The 25995-nt window shown below is 32.5% G+C and overlaps 1 protein-coding gene across 1 annotated transcript in view; it reads right to left on the minus strand.

Moving 5' to 3' along the window:
• Positions 1-220: 220 nt before the first annotated feature.
• Positions 221-25995, minus strand: part of LOC148611966 (uncharacterized) — a 68748-nt gene continuing 42973 nt past the window's right edge. Inside the window, exons 38-61 of the mRNA XM_088593019.1 lie at positions 25578-25631; positions 25214-25267; positions 24672-24725; positions 24398-24451; positions 23363-23416; positions 20676-20837; positions 18894-19001; positions 17610-17717; positions 16968-17021; positions 16448-16501; positions 16015-16068; positions 15733-15840; positions 15203-15256; positions 12625-12678; positions 12185-12238; positions 11698-11805; positions 7421-7474; positions 6487-6522; positions 6168-6203; positions 5276-5630; positions 4893-5005; positions 3211-3282; positions 2463-2666; positions 221-1770 (exon numbers count right to left, since the gene is read on the minus strand). Coding sequence (XP_088449145.1) covers positions 1627-1770; positions 2463-2666; positions 3211-3282; positions 4893-5005; positions 5276-5630; positions 6168-6203; positions 6487-6522; positions 7421-7474; positions 11698-11805; positions 12185-12238; positions 12625-12678; positions 15203-15256; positions 15733-15840; positions 16015-16068; positions 16448-16501; positions 16968-17021; positions 17610-17717; positions 18894-19001; positions 20676-20837; positions 23363-23416; positions 24398-24451; positions 24672-24725; positions 25214-25267; positions 25578-25631 — 2202 coding nt within the window. The 3' untranslated portion in view covers positions 221-1626. The remainder of the gene's footprint in view (positions 1771-2462; positions 2667-3210; positions 3283-4892; positions 5006-5275; positions 5631-6167; positions 6204-6486; positions 6523-7420; positions 7475-11697; positions 11806-12184; positions 12239-12624; positions 12679-15202; positions 15257-15732; positions 15841-16014; positions 16069-16447; positions 16502-16967; positions 17022-17609; positions 17718-18893; positions 19002-20675; positions 20838-23362; positions 23417-24397; positions 24452-24671; positions 24726-25213; positions 25268-25577; positions 25632-25995) is intronic.

Below are 25995 nucleotides of genomic sequence, written 5' to 3' on the forward strand. Positions count from 1 at the left end.
CATTTCCAACAAACCAATTTTGAGCCATTCATGTTTCGGAGCACCTGCATATATAGGACATCTCTTGACACTACATCCCTATCATTCTGTGGGAGATCCAAAGGAGACCAGAATAAGCAAAGGAATTTATATCAAATTCATATATTTTCATTAAAAAAGAAACAGTAATTTTACAATGAAGCCATTTCTATATACAGGGGAATAATTAAAGAACAGCAGAACAAATTGATCATTTATTTATTTGGCGTGTGGCAGTGATTGAGCTAGTTGTCATGCTGTAGTATGATTGGACGGATTACATGTAAAGTACACATGCTCATAAAGGTATACTGTCCAGAGAGATCAAGGCATAAAAGGCTGGGGGAACATATTTCAATCAAAGTGGAAGTTGGATAAACTTCAATGAGTTACAATTTGATATCCTTCAATGAAAGTAACAATTTGATAAACTGTCTGTCTAGTTATTTGATTTCAGAAAAAAAAAATGATTTTAGCTGCAGCCTTGATCTTTCTGGACAAACAAAAACATTTGAACATTTGTAAACATAAAAAGTAAACAATAATTCACAAAAAGAGAAAATACAACTTTTACAAAAAAAAAAAAAATACAAAATCACAGAAACTGCTTCTGTTATTGAGTATATAGATATATAATGGATATTTCACTTTGGCCCCTGCCTGCTGTCTCTGACAGAAGTTAATGAAGGGCACCTTAGCAAATGTAGTTCTAATAATGACATTGTCCTAAAATGGTGAATCATAAGAAAATAATCTCTTAAATAAACATTACCAAACTTCTGCTTAGGCTTTTTGCATAAAAAGAATATTTTTCTGTAGCTGAATCTTTAATAAAGTATTTCTTATAATTATATTTTACACAAGACAAATTTTGGAGATGTCCCTGAGCAATAACTTCTATCAGAATGGGTGATTTATTTTACTATATACATAGTGCAAATACAAATTAACCTAAGGCACTTTCCTATTTCTAAACAAAGGCTTCTGAAAATCACTGGTATCTCATTGTGAGCAAATTTTTGGATGGTTTGAAAATTACCAAATGTGTCAATAATAGTATCAAAATAAGGTGGTCAACATTCTGATTTTTTTCATACACAAATGAGTAATGTTTTAAATTACTGGCATGATCTAACCCATATGAACATTTCTAGAAAATTTTATATGTATAACCACTAAATTACCCTTAAGAGCTAAACTTCTATTTCCAGGGACTTATTTAAATGCAAGTAATCATTGACTGGTATAACAGCTATCCTCTGTGGATCTAAGGTAAATCAAGTTATACATGACTCAATCCACTTAATTTTATTACTTACAAAAAAATCAGTCGATGAAAACAAAGCTTTTTTTCACAACATCATCATTAAAGTCATAATACAGATATAAAAATCAAATGAAATTGAGTATTCATCAAGATTGAGCAATTAAAATATATGATATTGCTACCAGCTAAATTAAAAATAATGAAATAAAATTTTTTAAAAAGCAAATAAAAAGTGCACAGCAGTGTAAGAATTGTGAAGCAGTTTGTGAGCACCAGTGAAATCAATTTTATAAAAATATAAAAATTTCATAGAACTGCATGGCAGACTAGATAAAGCTGTCCTAATAGAAGCAGACGGGTCCAGCTTCAAATCCAAACTCTTGGTTGTCACCGCCATAATCTTTGGGAGCAAAGTCCATAATGGGTAGCATGGAAGGATCAGAAGCATATACCTCAAATATAGTTTTACCAAGACCCTTACCATCCTGAAATAAACAGAAAATATTAGTTTTGTTTTTTAGATTAATTCTGAATTTACATATTGATATGCATGTATTTAAAAACAAAGACCCTTGTGTGCTAAATTTCCAGGCAGGCTTAGTTGGTATTTCTATGAGTTCAATGATACACTTTCCCGTAAAAAAATACAGTTTTCAACCAAATATTTATGGGAAAGTGTTGCACCAACCCTGCAGTAGTAACATATGAACCTTTACAGAAATTTAGCATGAAAGGGTCTATTGAAAGCAATTCAAATCTTACATGTAACATATATTTGTTGGAATCTACAAGAGTGAATACTGATAAAATTATAAATTATTAACTACTGCATTTTATTTAATGCTTATCTAATAAAAATTACATGTTAACACAACTTATGTTGGATGATACACATTACAATCCCATAGATTCAAACAATAAGTAATCAAGTTTAGTCAGCAGCCCAAAGAATGTTTTTTCCTTGAAACAATGGCAACATGATTTGACAACTTTAATATTTCGTTTTAACATCTTTTGATAAAATAGGCTTAAATGGTGGTAAAACGGTGTGGACAATATTGTCTTGAAAAAAAAGTAATAAATTCAAACCTTTTTGTTTACTAGGTTAAGCTTCATTTTAAATTTTGGTATACAGATTTATATCTCAATTTGGTCTTTATAAAACAACAAAACTTACGGCACAGCCATCAGTGACATCAGTGAAATCTGAAGTCTCAATCTTCTCCTTGTTGAAACCCTCAAAAGTAATGGCATGGTCATAATTATTTTTCTGGGAGTCAAACCAAGCATGGGAGTTCTTACAATAGTAAGTGAACTTCTGAGATGCCTCTAGACTTCCGAGACGCAGGAAAGCCATCTGAATCTCATCAGGGTACTCAATCTAAAAGACAAGGCATATCATCAAGTTCACAGTAACTGTTTAATTATTTCAATGTAAGTCGAAGGGATACAACTCTATAATTACACTTTACAGCAGATAATTCAAATAACTTCAGATAACAGAGTTATCTTCCCTTAATTAAATGACAATCACCTGACAACTAACCAGGAGATTTGAAGTTTCTATCATTTGATATGTATTTTAATCTAAGTTTAATAGAACGTTTTCATCTCTTTGAAAATTGTCCATTTAGTGAGTTAAATACAGAAGTTTATCAGGTGATTATTATTTAATCAAGGGTAGACAACTCTATTCCCTGAAGTTAACTATATAACTCGCTGTAAGATAATACTTTTTATATGAATACTGGTATTTTAACTTTGCATATTTAATTAGTTTCTTCGATGACAATAATGTGAGAAGAGTAAGTTTGAGATCTCTTCCGCACTGGAATAACAATGAGTTAAGTGTATCATAATTTTGGACGAACAATGAGTTAAGTGAACACCAACTCTGGTCACACAATAAGTTATATAAAGCATACCGTAATTCCATCCTTGAACTCACTGAAGTATGGAATGTCATCCGTTTCCTTTTTCCAGAATTTTCTGGCAACCTGAAACACAAAATTAATTCTAAATGAAACTAAACAATGTAGTTCATAATATTTATATAATATGTTTTGTAAAGGCAATAACTCTCAATCTACAAATTCATTAAGTATACTGTTTAAGTACTATTGTTCATGGGATACCAATTTTCGTGGTTTTTGTGGGTAGGCCAAACCACAAAGTTTGGTTCCCAACAAAAAGGAGATTTCCATTGATGTATATACTGAAAACATCAAAACCACAAATTCATGCATCCACAAACTTGTATATCTTCCTTTATCCACAAAATTAGTATCTATGAATTAAAGTACTTTCACAGTAACAAAATATTGTGATAAATAAAAAAAAATCACATCTGCAGTAACTTCTTACTGAAATCTGCCATGGTAAGCTATAATTATACTATTGTGTTTTTCTGTCTATAAAGTATGAAGAATCTAACAAAGCTATGAAAGCAAGACGGAGAAATCTCATAGGCCCATGGGTAAGATTCCAAGTTTCCTGATAAGCATTTGGTGAGTATGGGAATACATTGAAATCTTTCCTTAGGTGTCTACAGAGTCTTTCCTTGTCTTGCATTTTCCGGCTGAGTTTGATTCTTCTTCTTTCTTTTAAAATTAATGTGTTTGATTACTTTTAATCAGAATGCTGTGTTTACTGCTATTCCTTTGTATATATAAGCAGTGTTCTAGGATTCCTATTTCCCGTTACCCAGGGCAAGTGAAATTTGAGTCAGGGAAAGTTAGGTACTTAGTTACACTTTCCTGTGGCAAGTTGAAACCTTCATATGCTGTAAGGATTTGTTTCATTAGGAAAGCAGTCATTGAGTGTGGGAAAGTTAATTTTATATGGATTTTTCCACGAGGAAACGTCAATTTCTGCAAAATCCTAGAACACTGATATAAGACATTATAAAATATCAATTTGTGACATAACAAACATTGTATTTTATATCTCAACTGTGGGAAGGATAAGGAAAACTCACATGGCTAAAAATAGGAATACCCTTGTCTCAAAAGTGAAAGAGTTAACTTAAACCTCTGGTTCTCTTCAGTGAATAGAAACATGTCCTACACGATGGTGAACTTGCATCTCTGGTATTCTTCAGTGAATTGACACATATGCTAGAGTTAACTTGCCCCTGTGGTTTTCTTCAGTGGATAGATACATGTGCTAAGAGATACTTAACTTACACCTCTGGTTTTCTTTAGTGGATAGACAGATGTGCTAGAAGATAATTAACTTACACCTCTGGAATTCTTCAGAGAAATGACACATTTGCTAAGAGAGTTAACTTACACATCTGGTTCTCTTCAGTGAATCGATACATGTCCTACAAGATGGTAAACTTGCATCTCTGGTATTCTTCAGTGAATTGACACACTTGCTAAGAGAATTAACATACACCTCTGTTTTTTTCAGCGGAAAGACACATGTGCTACAAGATAGTTAACTTAAACCTCTGGAATTCTTCAGTGAATTGACACATTTACTAAGAGAGTTAACTTACACCTCTGTTTTTTTCAGGGGATAGACACATGTGCTACAAGATAGTTAACTTACACATCTGGAATTCTTCAGTAAATTGACACATTTGCTAAGAGAGTAAACTTACACCACTGTTTTTCTTCAGAGGATAGACACATGTTCTGCCTCCTTCCTTCATGTTACACTCCACTTTAATGGCATCACTAGGAGAACCAAGGTTAGGATCAATCCAGTACCAACCTGAAAATACATCAATTCTTCTAGTACTTACATGTGTTGATGGTGGATTGGTACAAACTAAATGCTATCAATAGCTTGCTGATTACGGTAGTATTAAATATTAAAGGCTACTTTGTGCCCTCTTGTAGTTTCAATTTTGGCTTTTATTGTGGTGACCATTGTTGTCCCAATGACATTTTTTATTTACTACCTATTAAGCATTTATATACAAGTTATTATATCAATACATGTACTTAAAATAACCAAACATTGTTTTTAAATGATAATTACCATCCTCAGCAGTATCATAAAGCATTTTGATATCTCTGCATGAAGGAGCGGGACTGTCTTTTTCTCCAGTTGGGTAGCGAATCTTCTTAACCTCTGACCTTAGTGAGTCAATCTGGTTGAAGAGTCTACGAACAACCATAGTAACACCTTCTCCAAGCTCAATCTTCTTTTCTCCAATGGTCTGGACAACTTGTGCCATTTCATTCTGGAAGTCTGGGATTGATCTCCTCCTACGACCAGCACCTCCTTGTCCTCCAGAAACTCCGGCTTTGTCACCAGCAGCCAGATATGGTCCAAGAAGTTCTGCTGGGAAGGCTTGGGCCTCTCCTGGTGGTCCCATAGGACCTGCTGGACCCTACAAGCATGATGTAGTCAGTAACACTGGCCAATAGAGTTTGGCTTTTTTGTCAAATACAGATGGAATAACAATTTATGACAAGGGTATTTTGAAAAAAACGCATGAAGTAAATATTTTTATCTTTATGCAAATTTTACAATAAAATATTTTTAGCTCTTAATGTGGTAGCTAAGCCACGTAGCAACCATTTCATTATAGGTTTGGGGGAAGCTTAAATTTGCATGCTTGATAGAATTATTTTATAGTTTTCAGAAAAAAGAAACAGATCTTTATCACATACCCAGTAAAGCAGAGAATGTTTTAATGTTCATAAGTTTTTTTGTGCAATATTCACTTAAAATACTTTCATGACACAAATCTAAAAGAAATATTTTTCAGCAAAATTTGGAAGTAAACTTTATTTTGGAAAAATCCCACAGCCTGCTTGGTAATAAAATTGTTTCTGCCAAAAAAAGTAAAATCTATTTTTGAAACCCATGTATATTTATCATTGCTATAAAAACAAATTTTACTATGGTTTCTAAAAATACTTACTGGTGGACCAATTTCTCCCTTTGGACCAGTAAGTCCCTGAAAGAAGTAAACAAAGGTGTTAAACATGCACAAAATCCAAAACAAATGACCTATTGAAAAAAAAAATATATGCATTAAAAATCTAAAAAAACGACAAAAAACAAAAGAAAAAAAAAACAATCCAACAATATGGTGATATGGATTTGAGGCTTTTTCTACTTCTTGAAAAAAAAAAAGCAAATCAATTGACAATTCAGAAAACAAGCTCAATCATTATACTACATGATATATAAAGAAATAGATTTTCAATTAATGACTCAAGTTTAAATATATAACTTACTGGTTCTCCTTTAGGTCCCATAAGTCCTTGTTGACCCTAAAATAAAACAGTGTAAGATACAAATGTATTTTGTTACATTAATATACAGTCAGTACAAAACTTTCTCTGATTTTATGTTTGTAATACATATACAATACATGTATATTGCCAGAAAATATCAAATTTATTTGACAAGCTTTAGGAACAGTCAGATTGCGTGGCTTCCCCAAGCTAATCTAAAAAAGGTAACCAGGAGATGAAGTTATACAGTGGAAGAATAAAGCTTTGCATTATTCGACACCCTTGATTTGTATAGTAGAAAGCTTGGTTGCTGGTTGCAGGATCAAACATGTTTGTCACACTACAAAGAGTTGCCATAGCAACTGGAACATTTTTCTAAATATTTTCATTGGTGTACCTTTTTTACATTTTTTTCCTCCCAAAATATTTTACTTTCTGTCAACGAGACTGTCAGTGAGCACATTCGCAATACCCCACAAGCTCACATTTGCCCTCTTTGAAAGAATTTAGTCCCTATTTTCCAAAAAAGTTACCCTCTTGACAATAGTTGAGTGGGGTATAAAAATCTATAGAAATATGAGAAACACTAGCTTAAATGTCTGTAAAAGATTTATGTCCTCTTGCATTGTGCAGAAATCAAAATGTGCCGAGTTGTCCTCTTTTTGTCATCTGAAAATTGTAATTTCTATTTTTTTTTCAGCATCAGGTACACCAAATTTGACATCTAATCCATATTTTACACATTGCTGGCATTTTAAATAATTTCATTTACTGGAAACATTTTTTTCATACTTGATCTGTAATATGAATGAATCTTTATCTATAAGTAATTTAATATAATTACTTTACTTTAGCACTATGGTAATGGCACTAATATTTCAAGCCACATATTAATTTCTTCCCTTTGACCCTAAGAACTTTTCTCTATACTTACAGGTGGACCAGCCGATCCCTCGACACCAATCACACCTGGTGGTCCAGCTGGACCCTGTAAATATAGGAATGGAATATTTAAATAAAATAAACATAGTCCTCTTCACTGGTACTAGAAGGCAGGAAGTTATTGTCTAATACACAATTTCTGTGGAACAAGGTTGTTGAATAAATGTAAACTGAAAAGCCAATGATACCTTGTACTAAAAGAGAGTGTTTGCTATTACTTACAGTATAGAATATAAATAAATGGTTTGAAGACATTAGAATATGATAAACGGTAAATTTTCACTTTTTTTGCAGTAAGATCTATAACACAAAACTTAAACAGTATTGAATATTTTTCTTTGTAGAGCATTGTAATTCAATTTGAGGAATGATCATGAATTCAAAACTGTGAAAAAAGATTAATTGCTGATTCTGCTAAAAAAAAAAAAGACTGCACAAAAATTTACTGGTTACAGTAATATAAAATTGCAATCTTCTTACATGGTGTTTAAACATGAGTTTTACAAATGACATTTTAAGTATTTCTCTGTCCGAGAACCAGGCACACTGTGTGTGAGGTGTGGCATATGGAAGAAACAAAAAAAAAAATGCTGAACTTTAATTGCATGAACCAAAGAGTAATCAAGGGAACCAAGGTTATAGCGGTAATCAAAAGAATGTAATCCAGGGACAAAGACCAGACATGAGAAACAGACATACACAACAAAGAACATAAAGTAACTAAAATCATACATACAAAGTAACAAAAGTAAATGAGCAACTCGGACTCCACTAAAAACTGGGAGCATGGACCAGGTGCACCGGTAGGGTAAGCGTCCTCTGTTTTTCTAGAAACACCCGCCAAGTTGCTCATAAAAAGTCAAGTCCGGACAAACGAGGGAAGGAAAACTATGACCTGTTGAATAAATCAGTTTTCATGGTGCTGATGGATGCACCATAACGATCCACGAGTTCATGATAACGACCATAAAACTTCTGTAGTGATGACTTCAATCTTGTAGCAACATAACCCTATTCCAGAAGCCTATTTGTTAGAGTTCTAGCGTGATACAAAAAGTCTGCATAGTTTCGGCAAGCTCTGGCATAACGTATGAGTTGTGATATGAACACTCCATATGCAGGAGCCGAAGGGATGTTGCCACAGATGAAAGGAAAGCTGACAATTCTGAATGAAAAGTCATCACGTTTGTTGTAAAGTTTGGTCAATAGTTTTCCTTTACCATCAATTTTTAAGTGTAGGTCAAGATATGAGGCTGACTTCACAGTGTCTGTAGTATCCTTTATCTCAAGTTCTTTTGGGTAGATGCGATGTATCAAATCCCCGAAATTAGGATTGTTTAAAGATAATACGTCATCTATGTAGCGGAAACTGAGATTGAAGGATCTAGCCAAATGATATTCTTTCTTTCTGATCAGATCAGCTATAAAGTCAGCCTCATACGAGTGAAGGAATAAGTCAGCAAGTAAAGGAGCACAATTTGTTCCCATTGGAATGCCGACCGTTTGTTGAAAAACACGTCCACCACACTGGACAAATATGTTGTCAATTAAAAATTCCAGCATTTTGTAAACATCTTCCTATATTTGGAAGATGATTTGGAATTATTTAATGCTATTATATTCAGATAATAGTCTTGAACTGATTGTCTCCAAAAGATCTTTCGAATTTTTCAGGATCCACATTGAATTAATACCACTACGGGAGTAAAAAGTGTTGTGGTAGGACTGTAGACCCTCTTTGACAGTTGTGAGTATAGAAGTTAAAAGTTTTGAAAGAGGTTTGGTGGTACATTTTGCAGATCTAGCTATGAAACGTTGTTTGTATGGATTCTTGTGAAGTTTAGGAATCCAGTACATAGATGGTAAATCACAATCCTCGTCCTTGGTAGAGAGACCAAAAGAGGAAAGCACAGATTTATGGTTTTCCACAATCTCTTCTTTGGAGAGAGTGGTAGCAGCGTAGGTCTTATTACTGCTATTATTTTCTACGTCAACCTCTGATAATAAACATTGGATATAAAACGTTTTGCAGACAAAAACAATGTTGTTTTGGGCTTTGTCTGCTGGTACAACAACATATTTGTCATGTATAGTAGACAATGTTTTTGCTACATCGGGGTCTTGAAAACTGATATAGCCTTGGCACTCATTGACCTACTTAAAACTTTCATTCGTTTCAAAATTAAAGACCTCACGGCCTTCAACCACTCTGACAGAGAATCAATGTCTTCTTGTTCTCGTTTTATCAATTTTCTTGCATAGTCCTAGACGGCATCCATAAGAACTTTAAAGTTATAATTCCAATTTGTGGAGTGTGGTTCACGGTACTTGGCACCTTTAGAAAGGATATTACACAGAGATTCTTTTTCGATAATTATTAAATCTCCCGTAACGACGTGACCAGAAGGACCATATTTGAATGGAGAGGTTTTGCAAGAACAATCAGGTGGTTTAGCCTTGAAGTCCTCAATCTCGAAGTTCTGCAATAGCCTTTTATAATTGAAAATTTTGGATGCGATGGGTGAAGTATAGGAATATGAAATAATTGGAATGGATTTGTCTTTGAAATATGTGGGAATTTTGTTGGTAACGTTTTTGTGATGGAGTATGTTAGCCAAATTAATTGCATCTATACCTTTGTTGACAAACGGTAGTGGAAGAAATGATCGTTTTTCTTCATCTGACTTTTCACACAAACTGGTTTAAAGAGTCTGTGGAAACCAATATCCAAAAGTGAGAGGTATAGAATAAAGTTTGGTTCTAATGTAATGAAGTCCAAGAGGTTTTTGTATGAAAGGAAGGAGACCATCTATGGAGACATCATGTAACTTAGGTGACGTATAGTGGCGATGGCCATGACTCCTTTCCCGTCTTGGATTTTTGTCAAATAAATTCATCACATTTATGTTATTGTTATATTGGCTTGAAAGGTTTCCTTTACTTTTGATGTTGTCATTGCATCTGTAAGGTATTGCAGTACCTAGTCTGCGTATCCAGTACTCCTCTCTTTCCCTATGATAGTTTTTACTTAGAACGGGACTGTTTGTAGGATGGTAAATTTTTTCTAAAATACGAACTTTCATGGAGAGGATTGAATGATCTTGTTGATTAAAGTGTTGATAAATTGTCGGGAATTTGGTGGTGTTAATTCCCGAACAATGACCGCACATTCTTTTATTTAATTGTTCCTGTGTTTCTCTGACATATATTAAACCACATAAGTTGCATTCTAATCCATATATTAAATTTGTTGATTTGCACCTTAAGTCATCATGACTTCTTGTATGGAAGGTTTTGTTTGTAAGGGAACTGGAGAAGTAAGGGTCGGTTATAAGAATGTTGCATGTTTTGCAATTTTTAATACCACATTTTGATATGGTACAATGTGGTCGTCATCGTTGTAGTCAAATATATCGTTTAAAGTAATGGAACATGGTTTGATAATTTTAAAATAGTCAGAATTTTTGTACTAGAATAGATGGTCTGCAGACTGAACGTGTGATTGGGTACTTTTAGTTGAATTGGTCGGGGCACTTTCCATACCAGATGTGAGTGTGCTAAGATTCCCATCTAGGGACACCACATACTTACAAGACAACAGAGTGTCCGATCTGCTGTCAGGTTCAGACCTTTTTATACCGGGCGACGTCTGAGCCAGTTTTTCTTTCATTCCTCTTGTTAAAACCATTAATTTAAAAAATTGTATTACTGGGTTGATGATGCCAAAATCCACCAGCAGAGGTATCCAAATGTTTATTCCTCATAATGTCCAAAATATAACCATCAAAGTGTTTGTAAAGTTTGCAAGATATTTAAGATATTGATCTGTCAAAGATGTCAGAGATGCTTTAGGACAAATTTAAGGAGGTAGACCTAGGGTAAGGGAAATAACTCTTTCAATCAGTGATATGTTTGTATCATATTCAATTTCACCAAAGACTTTCAAGCTTTCCTTTGAAACAGAATGAAATCAGTCCAAGTTACTTTGGTGCTTACATAAGATTGATGTAAAGTTGTGAATACAAACATTACAATGATTTGTAACAGTTGTGTCCCTTACCCAAAGTCTACCTCCTTAAATGCCATTTCGGTTGTTTTCAAGATGTACTCAATATATTTTAGGCAAAATGACTTAATTGGGAAAAATTATGTCCCACCCATTGCCTGATTCTTATGCAGAATGATACTTAAAAGAATAGATTATTCAAAGATAAACATACCGTAGAATATCTGAAAACAAAACTCATAGAAAGAAATTGGAGTACTTACGATTAGTCCACGATCTCCCTTCTCTCCAGGTGAACCACTTGGTCCTGGTGGTCCTTTAGGTCCGGGCTCACCAACAACACCACTAACACCTACCCTGCCAGTATTTCCCTGTAATAATATAATAAAATATCATGCAAAACCAAAAACTTCTATCGTACCACCACTTCCTGAAATAATAGAATATATGTATCGTACCCTGTCATCATGTCCATGTAATAATCTGCTATAGTAAACTACCATATGTAAAAAATGTTACTGGATTGTAATCCCAATGATCAAAATTATACATTTTTTTTACAAGAAAATTGTTTTTTCTGAACACACATGTATTGCAAAAATTTGAATATTGTTTAAATCATAATGATAAATGCTCAGGCTAATTTACAATAATATGATTCTAACCAGAAATTTCTTAAAAATATTATCATTTAAACTTTGCCTTTGACCTAGGTTTCATATTTGAACTTCAAATTTTGTACTTTCATACCTTAATACCCTTCTCTCCTCGTTCTCCCTTGGCACCAGCTGGTCCTAAAGGTCCCTATAAACAGAATAAAGATATAATTACTGTTCTGTAAAGTAACATTTAAAAACAGATATTCAACAATATTGGACTGGTAAATGTTTTTCAAACCAGTCAGAGTCAAATTTAGAAGTTTGTTGCATCACAATGAAGGGCAGCAACCAAGCCACATAAGATGTCTAAAATGTCATTTTGAAATTTGTTATCTAAACTTTCAGATCCTGTTATACATTTTGCTTCATATTTCTGAATCCTAGATAAATGAAAAACTATACTTTTACTCTTTTCAAAGCAATTTAAATATGAAAACAAATTAAAAGTTCCAGTTTAGAAACTCTAGTTTTTATTAAAATCTGGGAACATTGCATTCTACACTTGTTTAAAATGAAAAAAAAATTACTTACAATGAGTCCCTGTTCTCCAGGCTGACCTGGAGAGCCAACAGCTCCAGCTTCTCCCTGGTAAAAAAATCAATGATCATACATTACAATACAAACTTTCTACAGAATATCAAATTCAAAAAATAGGTACCATAATTTAGAATTCAAAAATAGGAGTGCACCATTACATGTTGTGTAAAAGGACTTTTATGTAGCAGTCTTTGTAAGATTCATGCAAATTTTGTAATATGCGATACACCTAAAAAAAAGGCTACACTTTGTTATTAAGTTGTTTTGTGGGTGTATGTAATTAAATGCATTATTATTCATTCCAATCCATCTGCTCCTAGGAGATAGTCCATATTTAAAATTCAATAGTTTCTATAGTATTTCAGTGACATTTATAGAGTGCTCTCCCTTGATTTTGAATTCTATAGTACATTCTTTACAATGTATATCTTGTATGAACAGGGGTTATATGAAATGCACATGTTAATTTCTGTTTACTTTTAAACAGCGTGTGTGCAATAGTTCACTATTCCTACCTGTATATGAAAAATAGCCTTCCCTAAAAATTATGGCTGTAGGCCAAATGTTTCTGTACTATTAATACATGGGCCGAGATAAATGCCCCTACTTTCAAATACACTTAAACCTTCCATTAACAAATCTTTTTGTCACCAAAAAATAAATTGAAGCATTTTTATATTTTTGGCCACTTTTTATACCTTGTTGAAGCAAAAATCCATTTTTACCCTTTTTTTCATTCTTCCCACTTTTCCTTTCAAAAAATGAAGTATATTGACATATATAGGTATCAACATGTAGCCCAATATTTCAGCTTTACAACTGTATAAAGAAAGTTGCGGTAACACTTATGGTTTGGGAGTAATATAAAAAAAAATGTACCCATACCATTTAGAAAAATCACTTAAATTGACATATTTTTCAAAGTCAAAACCCCTAGTGTATTTATGCTTCGGTAAAAATGGCTTATTTTGGTATTTCCTGTTTAGTATTATCCCATTTAATACTTCTGGGGTTCTTTTGATGACTTGTGGTGACTTTCGTAGTCAGAATTTATCACAAAATGCAAAAAAAATGGATTTTTGATTTTTCCATAAAAGTCACATAATTTTGACTCCACAAGTAGTTACTCAACTTAAAAGTCTCAAACTTAGTATCATTGGATAGATAATCTTATTTTATACATAAATTAATCATGAAAAACTTATTTTCAAGAAAGAATTTTCAAAAATGTTAAAAACATAACCTCTACCCCTAGAAAACAGGTCTCAGTATCAAACAGAATTCTCATTCAAAGCACACCAAAAATGTAATACTCATATTTTAGACATTCATAATTAATATAATGATGTATCTAACATATCTAATCAATTCAGGAGCTTAGATTTCCTTTTTGGGTTTACAATTACTTTAAAATCATAAAAAAGGGGAATTTTTACCATTTCTTCTATTTCACCCTTTATTGTCATTTCTTCCAAAATACTTAAGTTTAAACAAGCTTTTGAATGATACTGTACATTTGTATAGTGTCTTAGCTTTCAAATGAGCCCAATTAATAAATATTTGAACTTTTCCAAGTCAAGTTAGGTGACAAATTGCCATCCCTACCTATCAAAAAATACCTAAACATAAGCCAAAATGTTTTCAAGATGGATACTATTGTTTTATTTATCAATGTAGCCAATGTATCTGATCATTTCAGGTGTATATTTTTCAGTTCCAATTTGAGTATAATGAGTTTTTTTTTAATTTTTTTTTTTATTTTAATGAAAAAGGGGATTTTTCAGAATCTCATTTTCTTTCCATTTTCCTTCCACTTCACTAGAAGCTGGAAATTTTCTTTCAAAGTATCTATTGGATTATACCAAATACAAGACATTTTTGTTGAGTTGTAAAAATATAAATTTATGCATTTTTTTTAATAGGAAAATAAAAAATCTGAATTTTTGTACTTTTTTTACTTATAAATTCTGGCTACAAAAAGCACCACAAGTCATAAAAAGAACCCCACAAGTATTAACTGTGATAATATTAAACAAAAAAGTACCAAAATAATCCATTCTTTACTGAAGCTTTAACACTCTAGGGGTTTTGACGTTGAAAAAAATGTCAATTTCAGCATTTTTTTGGTGGGGTTGGGGTACATTTTTCTTTTCATTCTACTCCAAAACCTAAGTGTTACCGTAACTTTCTCGATAACATTGTAAAGCTGAGACATTGGGCTACATGATGACACATATATGTATTCAGTTTCATCACACATGCTATTCTAGATTCTAGGAAGACTTAGAGGCTTGAACAATAGTCACAAAAATCTTGGCTTTTTGACTCAGAGGGTACAAATAAAGGCTTATACTGAAAAAGAGAATATTCTACGATTTGGTAATGGGAGGTATAAAGGTATCTGAAAATCATGATGAAGTTGATGAGTTGCACAGTGGACCCTCCAAGCCAATTGACTATATTATTAAATTGAAAATAAACCACACAAAACTATCTAAAATATATGAAAGAAAAATTATCTTGTTATGCTTTGAATATTGTTGATCTCAAGTAATTATAGCTGACTACATACAACAGGTCCTGGATTTCCTCTGGGTCCTGATGTTCCCTGTGGTCCTGGTGGGCCCTATAAATAAATAAAATTAATACCTATTAACTACTTAACTTTGGTGTCAGGGGAAAAACTCAACAACAACAAAAAAAAAAAAAAAAACAGAAACAAAAACAAAAACAAAATAAAAACAGAACATTTAACAAAAACCCAGTCCTTCACTTTTGAACAATAAACAGAAAAAAAATCAGAAAAGATTTAACAGACTTATTACATATGATGGACAGGTAAACATTTCAATCCTGTAAACAGCGTATGAAGGCCCACATTGATAAGGTCATGTGATATAATAAAGTAAGCTCTAAGAAATACTAAAATAAAAATAGTAAGTAAAATGTACAATATTCTATTCACTTATTACAATTTTTTCCCTATGTACATTTTAGTTTTAATGTTGCCGATAAGAGTTTATTGCTTAAAACATGTACAGCATAACAAAATGCACAAAATATATATGACTGGTATTTTGATATTTAAATAGAATAACTTACATTAATTCCTGGTTGTCCCTGAGGTCCTGGATTTCCCTTCAGGCCCTGGCTTCCTTTAATTCCAATCTCACCAATGGCACCAGGTATACCTGGGGAACCCATCTCTCCCTGTCAACACAAGTACATAAGAATAAAGGTAATTTTTTTATATAAGGTTTTTTTAAGTATTCTTTTAAAATTAAAAAAAAAAATATATCGAACTAAATGAATGATACTCCAGTGTCTCACCATTATCAAATATTGAATTCAACAGACAACAGGGCCTAATTCTTTGAAACTTACCTGTTTACCATTTCTGCCTGGCAATCCTGGATCTCCTGGGGCACCAATGGGTCCCTAAAATATAAAATGTTATAAACAATAAAAAAATGTTTGCAGCTATGTTTTTAACCATATATATCAAGTACTCTCAATCTAGTAATTAAATTTCTTCTTTTTAAATTTAACTCTGTGTTAAGCCAAATGCAACACTGAAATAGTTAAAAAACCTTAAACAGATCCGGGTCTGTAGCCAGAAGGGTTCGGGGGTTCCAGGTATCCTCCACCTCCCCGTCACAGAAAGTAAAAGGGTGACAAAAACTGTTAAAACAAGCTTAAAACTTGTCATTAACAAAAAAAATTCCCCTCCAAAGGCCTCTTTAAAAAATGTCTGGTTACAGGCCTAAGATTTAGACCTTACTTGCACTTATGATCTGAGAAATGATTTAATACATACAGGAGGTCCTGCTGGACCTTTGGGTCCCTCGGCTCCATCTCTTCCAGATTCTCCCTGAAATCAGAACATAAAGATTTTATATATTAATTGGGAATTACAATGTAAGTATCATTCTAAATGAAAATGTGCCTAAAATGTACGATATTTTTGGGTGCCAAAGTAAAGCATCAAACCTCCATGCACCTTAATGGTCAATGTTAATTTCTAGATTCTCTGACTATTTCCCAAAAGAAAAAACAATAAGGGTTGATAGCATTTCTTTACTTTTTTATTTGACAAGGGTGTTTTCATATTTTCATAGCCACAAAACAATGATTTTTTTTTTATTTTATTGATAAGAAAATATTATTCTAATTTTGCCTAAATGACAAAAATTCGAATAAAAATATAAATACATACTTATCTCTATTAAAAACGACTAAAATAAACATCCATTACCTTTTACACAAAATATTGTCTAAAAAACAATAAGGTAAGCTTATTCTTTTTTTAATATCTTCTGTACAAATTACTGACTGACCTTTTGACCTTCTTCACCCGGTGGTCCTGGCAGACCATTCTGTCCTGGCATACCCTGAAATCACAAATACCATATCTTCATATGAATCATGATAAGGACTTATATCAAAGTCATTAATTGTTTTGTGACATAATTAAAAGTGATTGTTTAACACTACTTTCATTGTATACTCTTAGGTTAAAACTATATCAAGGATGATTTTAGGAGGTCAACAAAGAAAGTGGGATGATTTTAGAAGGTCAACAAATAATGTCGTAATTGGTAAAATCAAAAGTAAATGTACATTGAAAAAAAAGAATCGTAATTTCAAAATCAGAATTTGAAATAGTGGAAAACTGCTTAAAAGCCAAAAAAAACCAAAAAACAACTGCTATATATGGTACTTAATTCCATGTGACTGATGTTGATCTATTTTCAGGAAGTAACTGTGCAAGCGGAAAAAATTTACTGTATTTCAGAGAATTTGGAACTACTTTCAGGATTGAAATTGACCTGAAAGTATATGTACAATGTAGTTTTTAGGGAAAAATATGTTTATGTAATGATTCCAATAATAGAATCTTCAAGGTTAAGAAACAGTTCAGATTTGTCTCTGTAAAAACCATTTTAACAAACCACAGACCAAACATGTCAATATCTTACAGCATGTCCTTTAGGACCAATAGGACCAACTTCTCCCCGTTCTCCAGCAGGTCCTTGGTTTCCTTGACGACCACTATCTCCCTTGTTTCCTGGAGGTCCTTGTGGTCCCTAGTTAAATATATGCAGTTGAAAAAGTAATAACATTCTACCTTTGTAACTGGATAGATCAGAATTAGATTGTTCAATTAATTTCAAGAAAAAAGGTATGAATTCTGATTTTAAAAAACCTGTCTAAACCAAACAGTAAATTATCTGAACACCTGTCTAAACCAAACAGTGAATTATCTGAAAAAACTGTCTAAACCCAACAGTGAATTATCTGAAAAACTGTCTAAACCAGACACTATTCAAAGTCTCTCTATATCTGTTAGAATGTACTTTGAAACCTTTGTAAACTAAACACCTGTCTAAACCAAACAGTGAATTATCTGAAAAACTGTCTAAACCAGACACTATTCAAAGTCCCTCTATATCGGTTAGAATGTACTTTGAAACCTTTCTAAACTGAACACCTTCTAAACCAATTTTGAAGTGAGAAACAGGTTTATAGATTATAGTGGAAATACTTATCTTCAAGTATATTAAAAAATGCAAGTTAAGAGGGTAAACTTAGGGTAAGGGACACAACTCTTACAAATCACTGGAAAGTTTGTATTCAGCATTTTACATCAATCTCACGTAAGCATCAAAGTAACGTGAACTGATTTCATTCTGTTTCAAATGAAAGCTTGATAGGCTTTGGTGAAATTGAATATAATACAAACATATCACCAATTTCAAGATGAATGTCCCTTACCCTAGGTCTACCTCCTTAATTTCTTGTATGAAACTGCAAAGAATCAAAATAAACTACTAATTCTAAACTGCATCAATACAGGTACATTGTACTAAAGAAAGAGAAAGTTGACTGAAAACAAAAATGGTATAGAACAGCAATAAAATATTTCTGTGAATCTGATATTTACATATCTTAATTATTGACGAACAGAAAAATATGTGTTCATGGTATATACACTGATATCAAAATGAGAAGCTCAAGGAACAAGCTAACTTGCTCTCCTTGCTTGTTTGTTTGAACATTCATATCGTTGGTACAGTAAAAAGAAATATTTTTTAATAAATCACCCCTTAACACATACAATTGAGTCTTTGTGAGAATTATTTTAAAACAGACCAATGACTAGTAAGCTACCAAAATAAAAAGCCCAAAAACATTTAACATTAAAAATCTTGAGAGTAATAGCTTTAACAGTATGCAATACATATCATTTTACAATATCTAACCGTGATTCCGTCAACTCCTCTGTATCCTGGTTCTCCTGGTGTACCCTGCTCTCCCTTAGCTCCTTGTTTACCTTCATTACCTGGAGGTCCATCTCCACCAGGGGCACCCTGAAGTTAGAAAAAAGTATTACATGTACATGCAATATGTGTAATATAATATTAAGCCTCGTCTACCAGGGAAAGAGCTATTTGTATTCAAAACTTGACATTGATGAAAATGCATGACGAATTCCTCATATGTGAGACCTCACATAATAGGAATATGATACTCCCTACAAGTCCTGAGCCTGTATTAAAAGTTCAAACAATCACTTCTGATATACAAATGTTATTGCCAACAAATCGATTTAAGCCATTTCTGCTTCAGACCCTTACATATTGTATATTGGATATCACTGATGCCCTGGTCTCTATATACTACCTTCTTTTCCAAACTTCAAATGAAATTCTTAATACCTTATAACATAATATTATTTTTTTGGGGTAATTATCTGTAACCATAAAGCTACATTCCAAGAAAAGTTATGTAAATTAACAGAAAAAAAAACTCTCTCAAATCAAGTTCTTGTAAATTGGGGAAACTTGTCTCTCAAACAAGTTTTTGGTTCTTATTTGAAGTAAATGTATTAATATAGTATTAACGTATGGCCTTTTCCATATTGGCCCTGTAACATGACTGAGGTATTAATAATGGCCAAGGATGACTCTAATGGACCGAAGCAACACGGAGGCCATTACAGCCATCCGAGACCATTATTAATACCAAGGGCATGTTAAAAGGGCCAATAAGGAATAGGCCATGCATTGATACTTTCATAAACCAACTTTATTTCAGAATCTATTATCAATACATATGATTTCAAATTACATGTTGTAATTAAAAATAAGTTCATATCTCAATGAATCAAATATTTATAAAAATAAATCATGAAGGTTTTGTTGTCTTTTCCAATAATTCCCCTAAATAATTGTATATTTATTGACAAATACAAGATTAAACATACCTAATAATTCATATTGGAGAAACCGCACTAGTATGTGACCCAGGAATTAAAAAAAAAAAAAAACAAACAAATACTTTGGACATTTTTTACGTAAAAACTGTGTTTTAAGTGCATTTTGATCTGGAATCAAGCTATTTTCATATGTTGTGGGAACTATTTTTGACAGAGCACACAAGGTAGGTGAGTAAAAAGAGAAAAGAAATGTACTTTAAAGATTAATTTCAACATCTGGATTTGTGCAAAACAATGAGATTTGACTGTACATTTCGTCTTTGAAAATCACTAAAGCACAAAAGACGCCTTTTTTCTTAAGCATTTCTGTATAGAAAAGTATATGCTCCCACTTCAAGATGTCATTTTTGTTGCCTTTTCCAATAATCCCCCCTCCAAATTGTAAATTTAAAGCTCAAGATTTAACATATCTAATAAATCAATATACTTATAGTCCCAGTACCATCTTTCAGCAACTTTAAATATCCTAATCTAATTAATTGAATTATTAAGTCACTCTTCATTAAAGTTGTCACTTATTTTAAGAAATGTACACCATTTGGATTTAGTTCATAATGGTCCCGTATTGATGTCCTGTTTTGAAATGAATGGCTGTGATTTTGTAATGACCGACTGTAGAAATTTCCAGTTCGTAATGTCCAGTTGTCAAAATTTTCGGTTCATTAAGAATGGGAATTTCTATATATATTGTAGTAAGTTGGTTAATAAAAGGTATTAATAATTCTTTTAAAATATTGTATGAAGTGTGATCAAATAATAGACTTACTGTGGGGCCAGTTGGTCCAGTTTTTCCAATAGGACCAGGTGGTCCTGGAGGACCTTCCTGACCAACATCTCCATTCTCTCCCTTGGATCCTGGATTACCTGGAATTCCCTGTGTGCCTTCCAAACCGGGTGGTCCTGGAACTCCGCGTGGGCCCTCAGAACCCTGTACAATAAAGTAAAGAAAGTTACTACAGTACATTTGACCTTGATACTTATTCTTGTCATTAGGTACCTTTCTGTGTAAAAACACTTTGATTTTTATTTCTACAGGTTAAGGGGTACAAATACTTAGATAATGCAATAAAATCTATGCTTTTTTTTCTTCATGTGCCACACATTATACATTGTCTGTATATAGCTGAAATATTGCTGCTCGGATATTAAACCCCAACAAACAAAACACATTATACAAATTTTGCCTGATTCTTAATAGAGACAAACTTCAATCTTAAGCAGATATTTTAGCTAATTGTAACTGACAGTTGTTTATTTTCATGGAAGCAACACTTAAGAGTACATTGAGGTAAAGAAATTGGTAAAAATGATAAAAAAAAAACTAGAGGCTCCCAGGAACCTGATTTGCTCACCTGGTTAAAGTTTGTCTTTCAAGAGCAATAAATTTAACAAGGAGTTGTCCAACAATTTTGACTCAACAAGACTTTAGTAGGACTATCTTAAGGATCATTTCAGTGATTGAAAGTTTCTTTCTATCTATTATAGTTATCAAGTTATTGGCTGAAAACTGTTAGAAAAAAAAGGCATTTTTCATCTTTCAAGGGCAACAACTCTTAAAGGAGTCGCCTGACAACTTTGATCCCTGAAGACTTTTGAAGGCCTTATAATAAGGGTCATTTCAGCTCTTGAATTAATTAGGCTAAACCTAATGAATTTGGAAATATATGCAAAAAAATACTTTCTGACCCCATGTTCTATTTTTAGTAACAGTGGCCATGTTTTTCAATGGATCAAAAATCCCCACATCAGTTCTATGCAGGATACCCCAAGGAACTTTCATACCAAGTTTGATTCTTATTGGTCAAGTGGTGTCAGGAGAAGAGTTTTGACAAAAATAACATTCAAAATAGCAAAAAAACATTGAAAAAGGGCAATATCTCCAACCTGGCTTAACAGATTAAAATGAAAATTTGACCACAGGTAGATCATAAAAATAACATTCAAAATAGCAAAAAAACATTGAAAAAGGGCAATATCTCCAACCTGGCTTAACAGATTAAAATGAAAATTTGACCACAGGTAGATCATATCATGCTAAACACTTTTAGCCCATGTCAGAGTTTAGCTAAACCTAACGGTTTGGAGATATATGCGAAAAACTACTGTCTGACCCCTACGTTCTATTTTTAGTAAGGGCAACAATGTCTTTCAACAGATCAATCCCCATGTCAGTTCTATGCAGGATACCCCAAGAAACATTCGTACCAAGTTTGGTTCCAATTGGTCAAGTGGTGTCATAGGAGAAGAGTTTTGAAAAATTGTTAACGACGACAGACCCCAAGTGATGGCAATAGCTCGCATGGCCTTCGGCCATATGGACCACTTGTTCATAATTAAGCTGGCTTCTATGCAGTAATAGAAAAAGACTTCAAGGATTTGGATAACCTGGAAGCCTGGGTAATATTTTTGTTCCATAAGTTTCTCTCAAATATAATTCAGAATCACAAGTGACGCCTTCTGTCTTTTGATTGGCTGAGTGGATGTGATGTTATTTTATTTATTATTTTTAAACATTCTACTTTTCAAATTTACAAAAAATGTGTTTAAATATTTCTTTCAAACAACTTCGATACAAATACTAAGTATACAATATCTAAGTAGCACTCCAGCTAAGAATCAAGCAAAATGTGATTCATGGGTGAAAAGCCTACATATTTTTATTTTTGATATTTTGCTTAAATCACCATAATAAACAGAAATTTACATTCAATTTTTCATATAATTCGTGTTCTTAGGAGATAAAAATTATATAGAATGCACTGTAGATCAAAATTAAAGGAGATAACTCTGTAAATTACACTCAAATACAATAGAAACTATTGGATTTTCAATGTTGATTATCTCCCAAGAGCAGGCAGATTTGAATGAATTATTACATATTTCATAGTATAGACCCATAAAACAACTTAATTATAAAAATAAAAATATGTAGCCTTTTTTGGGGTGTATCACTTTTTTCAGATTTTGCATGATTCTTACAAAGACAGCCACTTACGCTTGTTTACACTATTCCATTTCTTTGTTTTTATTTTATTTCATAAGCGGCAATTTACTCAAATATTGTGCATATCCATCACTGGTGACCTGAGTCTATATTTTTAGCGATTCTAGGTTCACTCATGATATTGACCAGGTATCCAGGATTTGGAAGATTTTGATAGTGAAGAACTAAATTAATGAGTTAGTATCTGGATTGAAACTTTGCATAAAATGAAAACAAGTTCTACCATGACATCAACCACCTGAAAACAAACTAGGTACGACAAATTTGGGATTATAGGTACTTTTCTTAGAAATGAAATTTCATTGAATTGCACAAAATTATCTTACATTTACGACCATTGCACTCATATTAGTCTAATAGAATGAATATAAACCCTACTAAAAAAATATATGCATCTTAAGAATTTTTTTTTCATATACAGTAATCTTAGAATATGGATGTTAGCTGACCTTATGTCCAACAGGTCCCTGAATGCCTTGAATTCCTGGTTCACCAATGGGACCCTGTAAAATAAAACTTGTTGAGGTAGGTTCTTGAAAAGTACAGTCCAACCTGTGATGAAGATCATCTTTGTGATGACAAGTAAAATGTCTTCTTTATTATACAGGTAGCAGTGATTTATCAAATATTCACTGTACAAAAAAGTTTGATAATTCAAACTGTGAAATATATTCTGTAATTTCAATCTCTTACTTTCTCTGGCCAAAATATCACAACTTGAATATCAATCCTCCGATCAGAAAATTTAAAATTTATGTTGAAAATAACAATAAATCATTAAGAAAATCTATATAAATAATCACTTAGTTATGGCAAATAACCAAAATATAATTATTCATGCCAAGAAAGCCTAAATCTAGGCTTTCATCAGCACTCAGGTCATATTTTGGTTATTCACTCCTTCCAATTAATTTTCCTATTAACAAAAATTCTCAAATCAGTATAAGAAGGCCTACATGTGCACTGCTACGGCTGAAGTCCTCTGTATCTTAAATTATTCAGTGAAATTTAAGATTGCAGTAAATGAATAGACCAACAGATTGTAGCAAGTTGAAAAGATGTGCATCATACTTGTCAGGAGCTGAAGAACTTAAAGTAGCAGTTTGAGCTGTAATTGCTTTTTATCTTCTTGCGATTACTGATATTATTTTGAGCTGTTGGACAGTGCTTCATATACATGTAGATGTATGCGGAATGAATATTTAGTAGCGATATATATTTTGTAATTTTTTTTATCTACATGTATAGCTAGAAATTGTGAAAATCAGTAGATCACATAACCTACTACTGTTATAGTGAATATATTTGTGGGAATCAAATTTTGGAGTATAAAAAATTTATTAGCCTTTTGTGGTGTACTGTTTTCTGCGGCTTTCTGTCTACCATGAAAATAGTGAAAATTAGTACACCAAACATAAATACCATTATAGTATCTCTACAAAAATCAGTCCAACTGATTTAATGGCCTATTTATAGTAACTTACAGGTGGTCCCATTTGTCCCATGATACCCTGTGGTCCTTGAGGTCCTGGTGGTCCCTAGAAAAAATGTTGTAAAATTATATTATTTATAAGTCTAATTATCATATGTCAATCTTCAGATAGAATATTCTCAGACAAAAATTGAAGTGATATTTGTAGCAATATTGACATGTCTTTGGAATTTAAGTTAATTATGGCATTTCATTTGGTTTATGAACACATTTTATTGATTTAAACCTTATAAATCATTCAAAATCTAAAGTAAATAGGACCTTACCATTTCTCCGTGTTCTCCTTTTTGACCTCTAGGTCCTGGTGGTCCAGGTTCTCCCTTAAAAAAATCATAATTATAGATTTAAATACATCTGTAACAGTTTCTCAAAACTACAGCAATTTATAAAACTTAATGACGAAATCCTAAAATTGTGTCGGCATAATTTCACTATTTGTACCATACAGTAAAGACAGGATTTGTCATATCAAATTGAATTTTGATTAAAATTTCAATGCAATAATTTGCAAATTGTTCATTCAAGTGGAGATAACTCTTACAATTCTCAATTTCTGCAGTGTTGTACAACTCAAATGGTGGTCAATTCAGGTAAAGGATTCCAATTTTTAAATTCTACATCAGGCAAATATGCTGCAGGATCAGTGGAATTTTGACATGCTTGTGTCCTGTTTCAAGAATATTTATTTTACATATAACGAAAAACATAATACATAAAAAAAAAACAGAAAATAGTTTTAAAAATGTAAAATGTCCATAGAAGTGTCATCTTAATCATCTACACATTATAACATAAATGCTGCACAAACCTTATCTCCATCTTGTCCTGGTGGTCCTACAGGGCCAGGGCTTCCACTGTAACCCTACAATATCATAGTAATAAAAAAAAATAGTATTGATTTCCAATATAGCATTAAAATGATAACAAGAAAATCATGGCATAAATTTAAAAAAAAAAATAAACAAACCAAACCATTCTTCCTAATAAATAATTCTGAAAACAATAACTTAAAAATAATTATCAAGAGATTTTCTGTTTTTTGTTGCTGCTTAAGAACATACATAACTTTAGTATGTAACCAAGATATTATTAATGTCCGATTTCAAACACATTTAGCTGCTTGTAAGAACTAAACTGTTTAAAACTCTGTTGAATCAAATGATGTTACTCACTCTTGGTCCAATTCCTCCTGGAGGACCAGGTAAACCAGGTGATCCTTCATTACCCTACAAAAATACAGGTAAATAACATAAGGAGGAGAAACTCTGACTGAATACAGCAGCAGTAAAATATAATATTTTTCTGGATAGGATCACTGCTTTGTACTAAGTCATCACTCAAACCTGACACTTAAGTCAGTAAAGTCAATAAAATATAAAAGAATTGACAAATTTGTCTGCAATTCTGACTCAATTATCACTAAGTCAACTCTATTTTAGTTAACGATTTAAAACTAAAATTGTATGAGCACTTAGTTTTTACATGCATTGTAACCTGTTTCACAACAGACATTTACATGTAAGATGGATTCCCTTACACTTCAGTTCTTATAAGGAATCAAAGTTACATATGTGATACATCCATCAAGTA

This window comes from Perna viridis, chromosome 7, assembly GCF_037379345.1.
Source record: "Perna viridis isolate PV_CMFRI_1.1 ecotype Kerala chromosome 7, ASM3737934v1, whole genome shotgun sequence".
In the NCBI taxonomy this organism is placed as follows: Eukaryota; Metazoa; Mollusca; class Bivalvia; order Mytilida; family Mytilidae; genus Perna; species Perna viridis.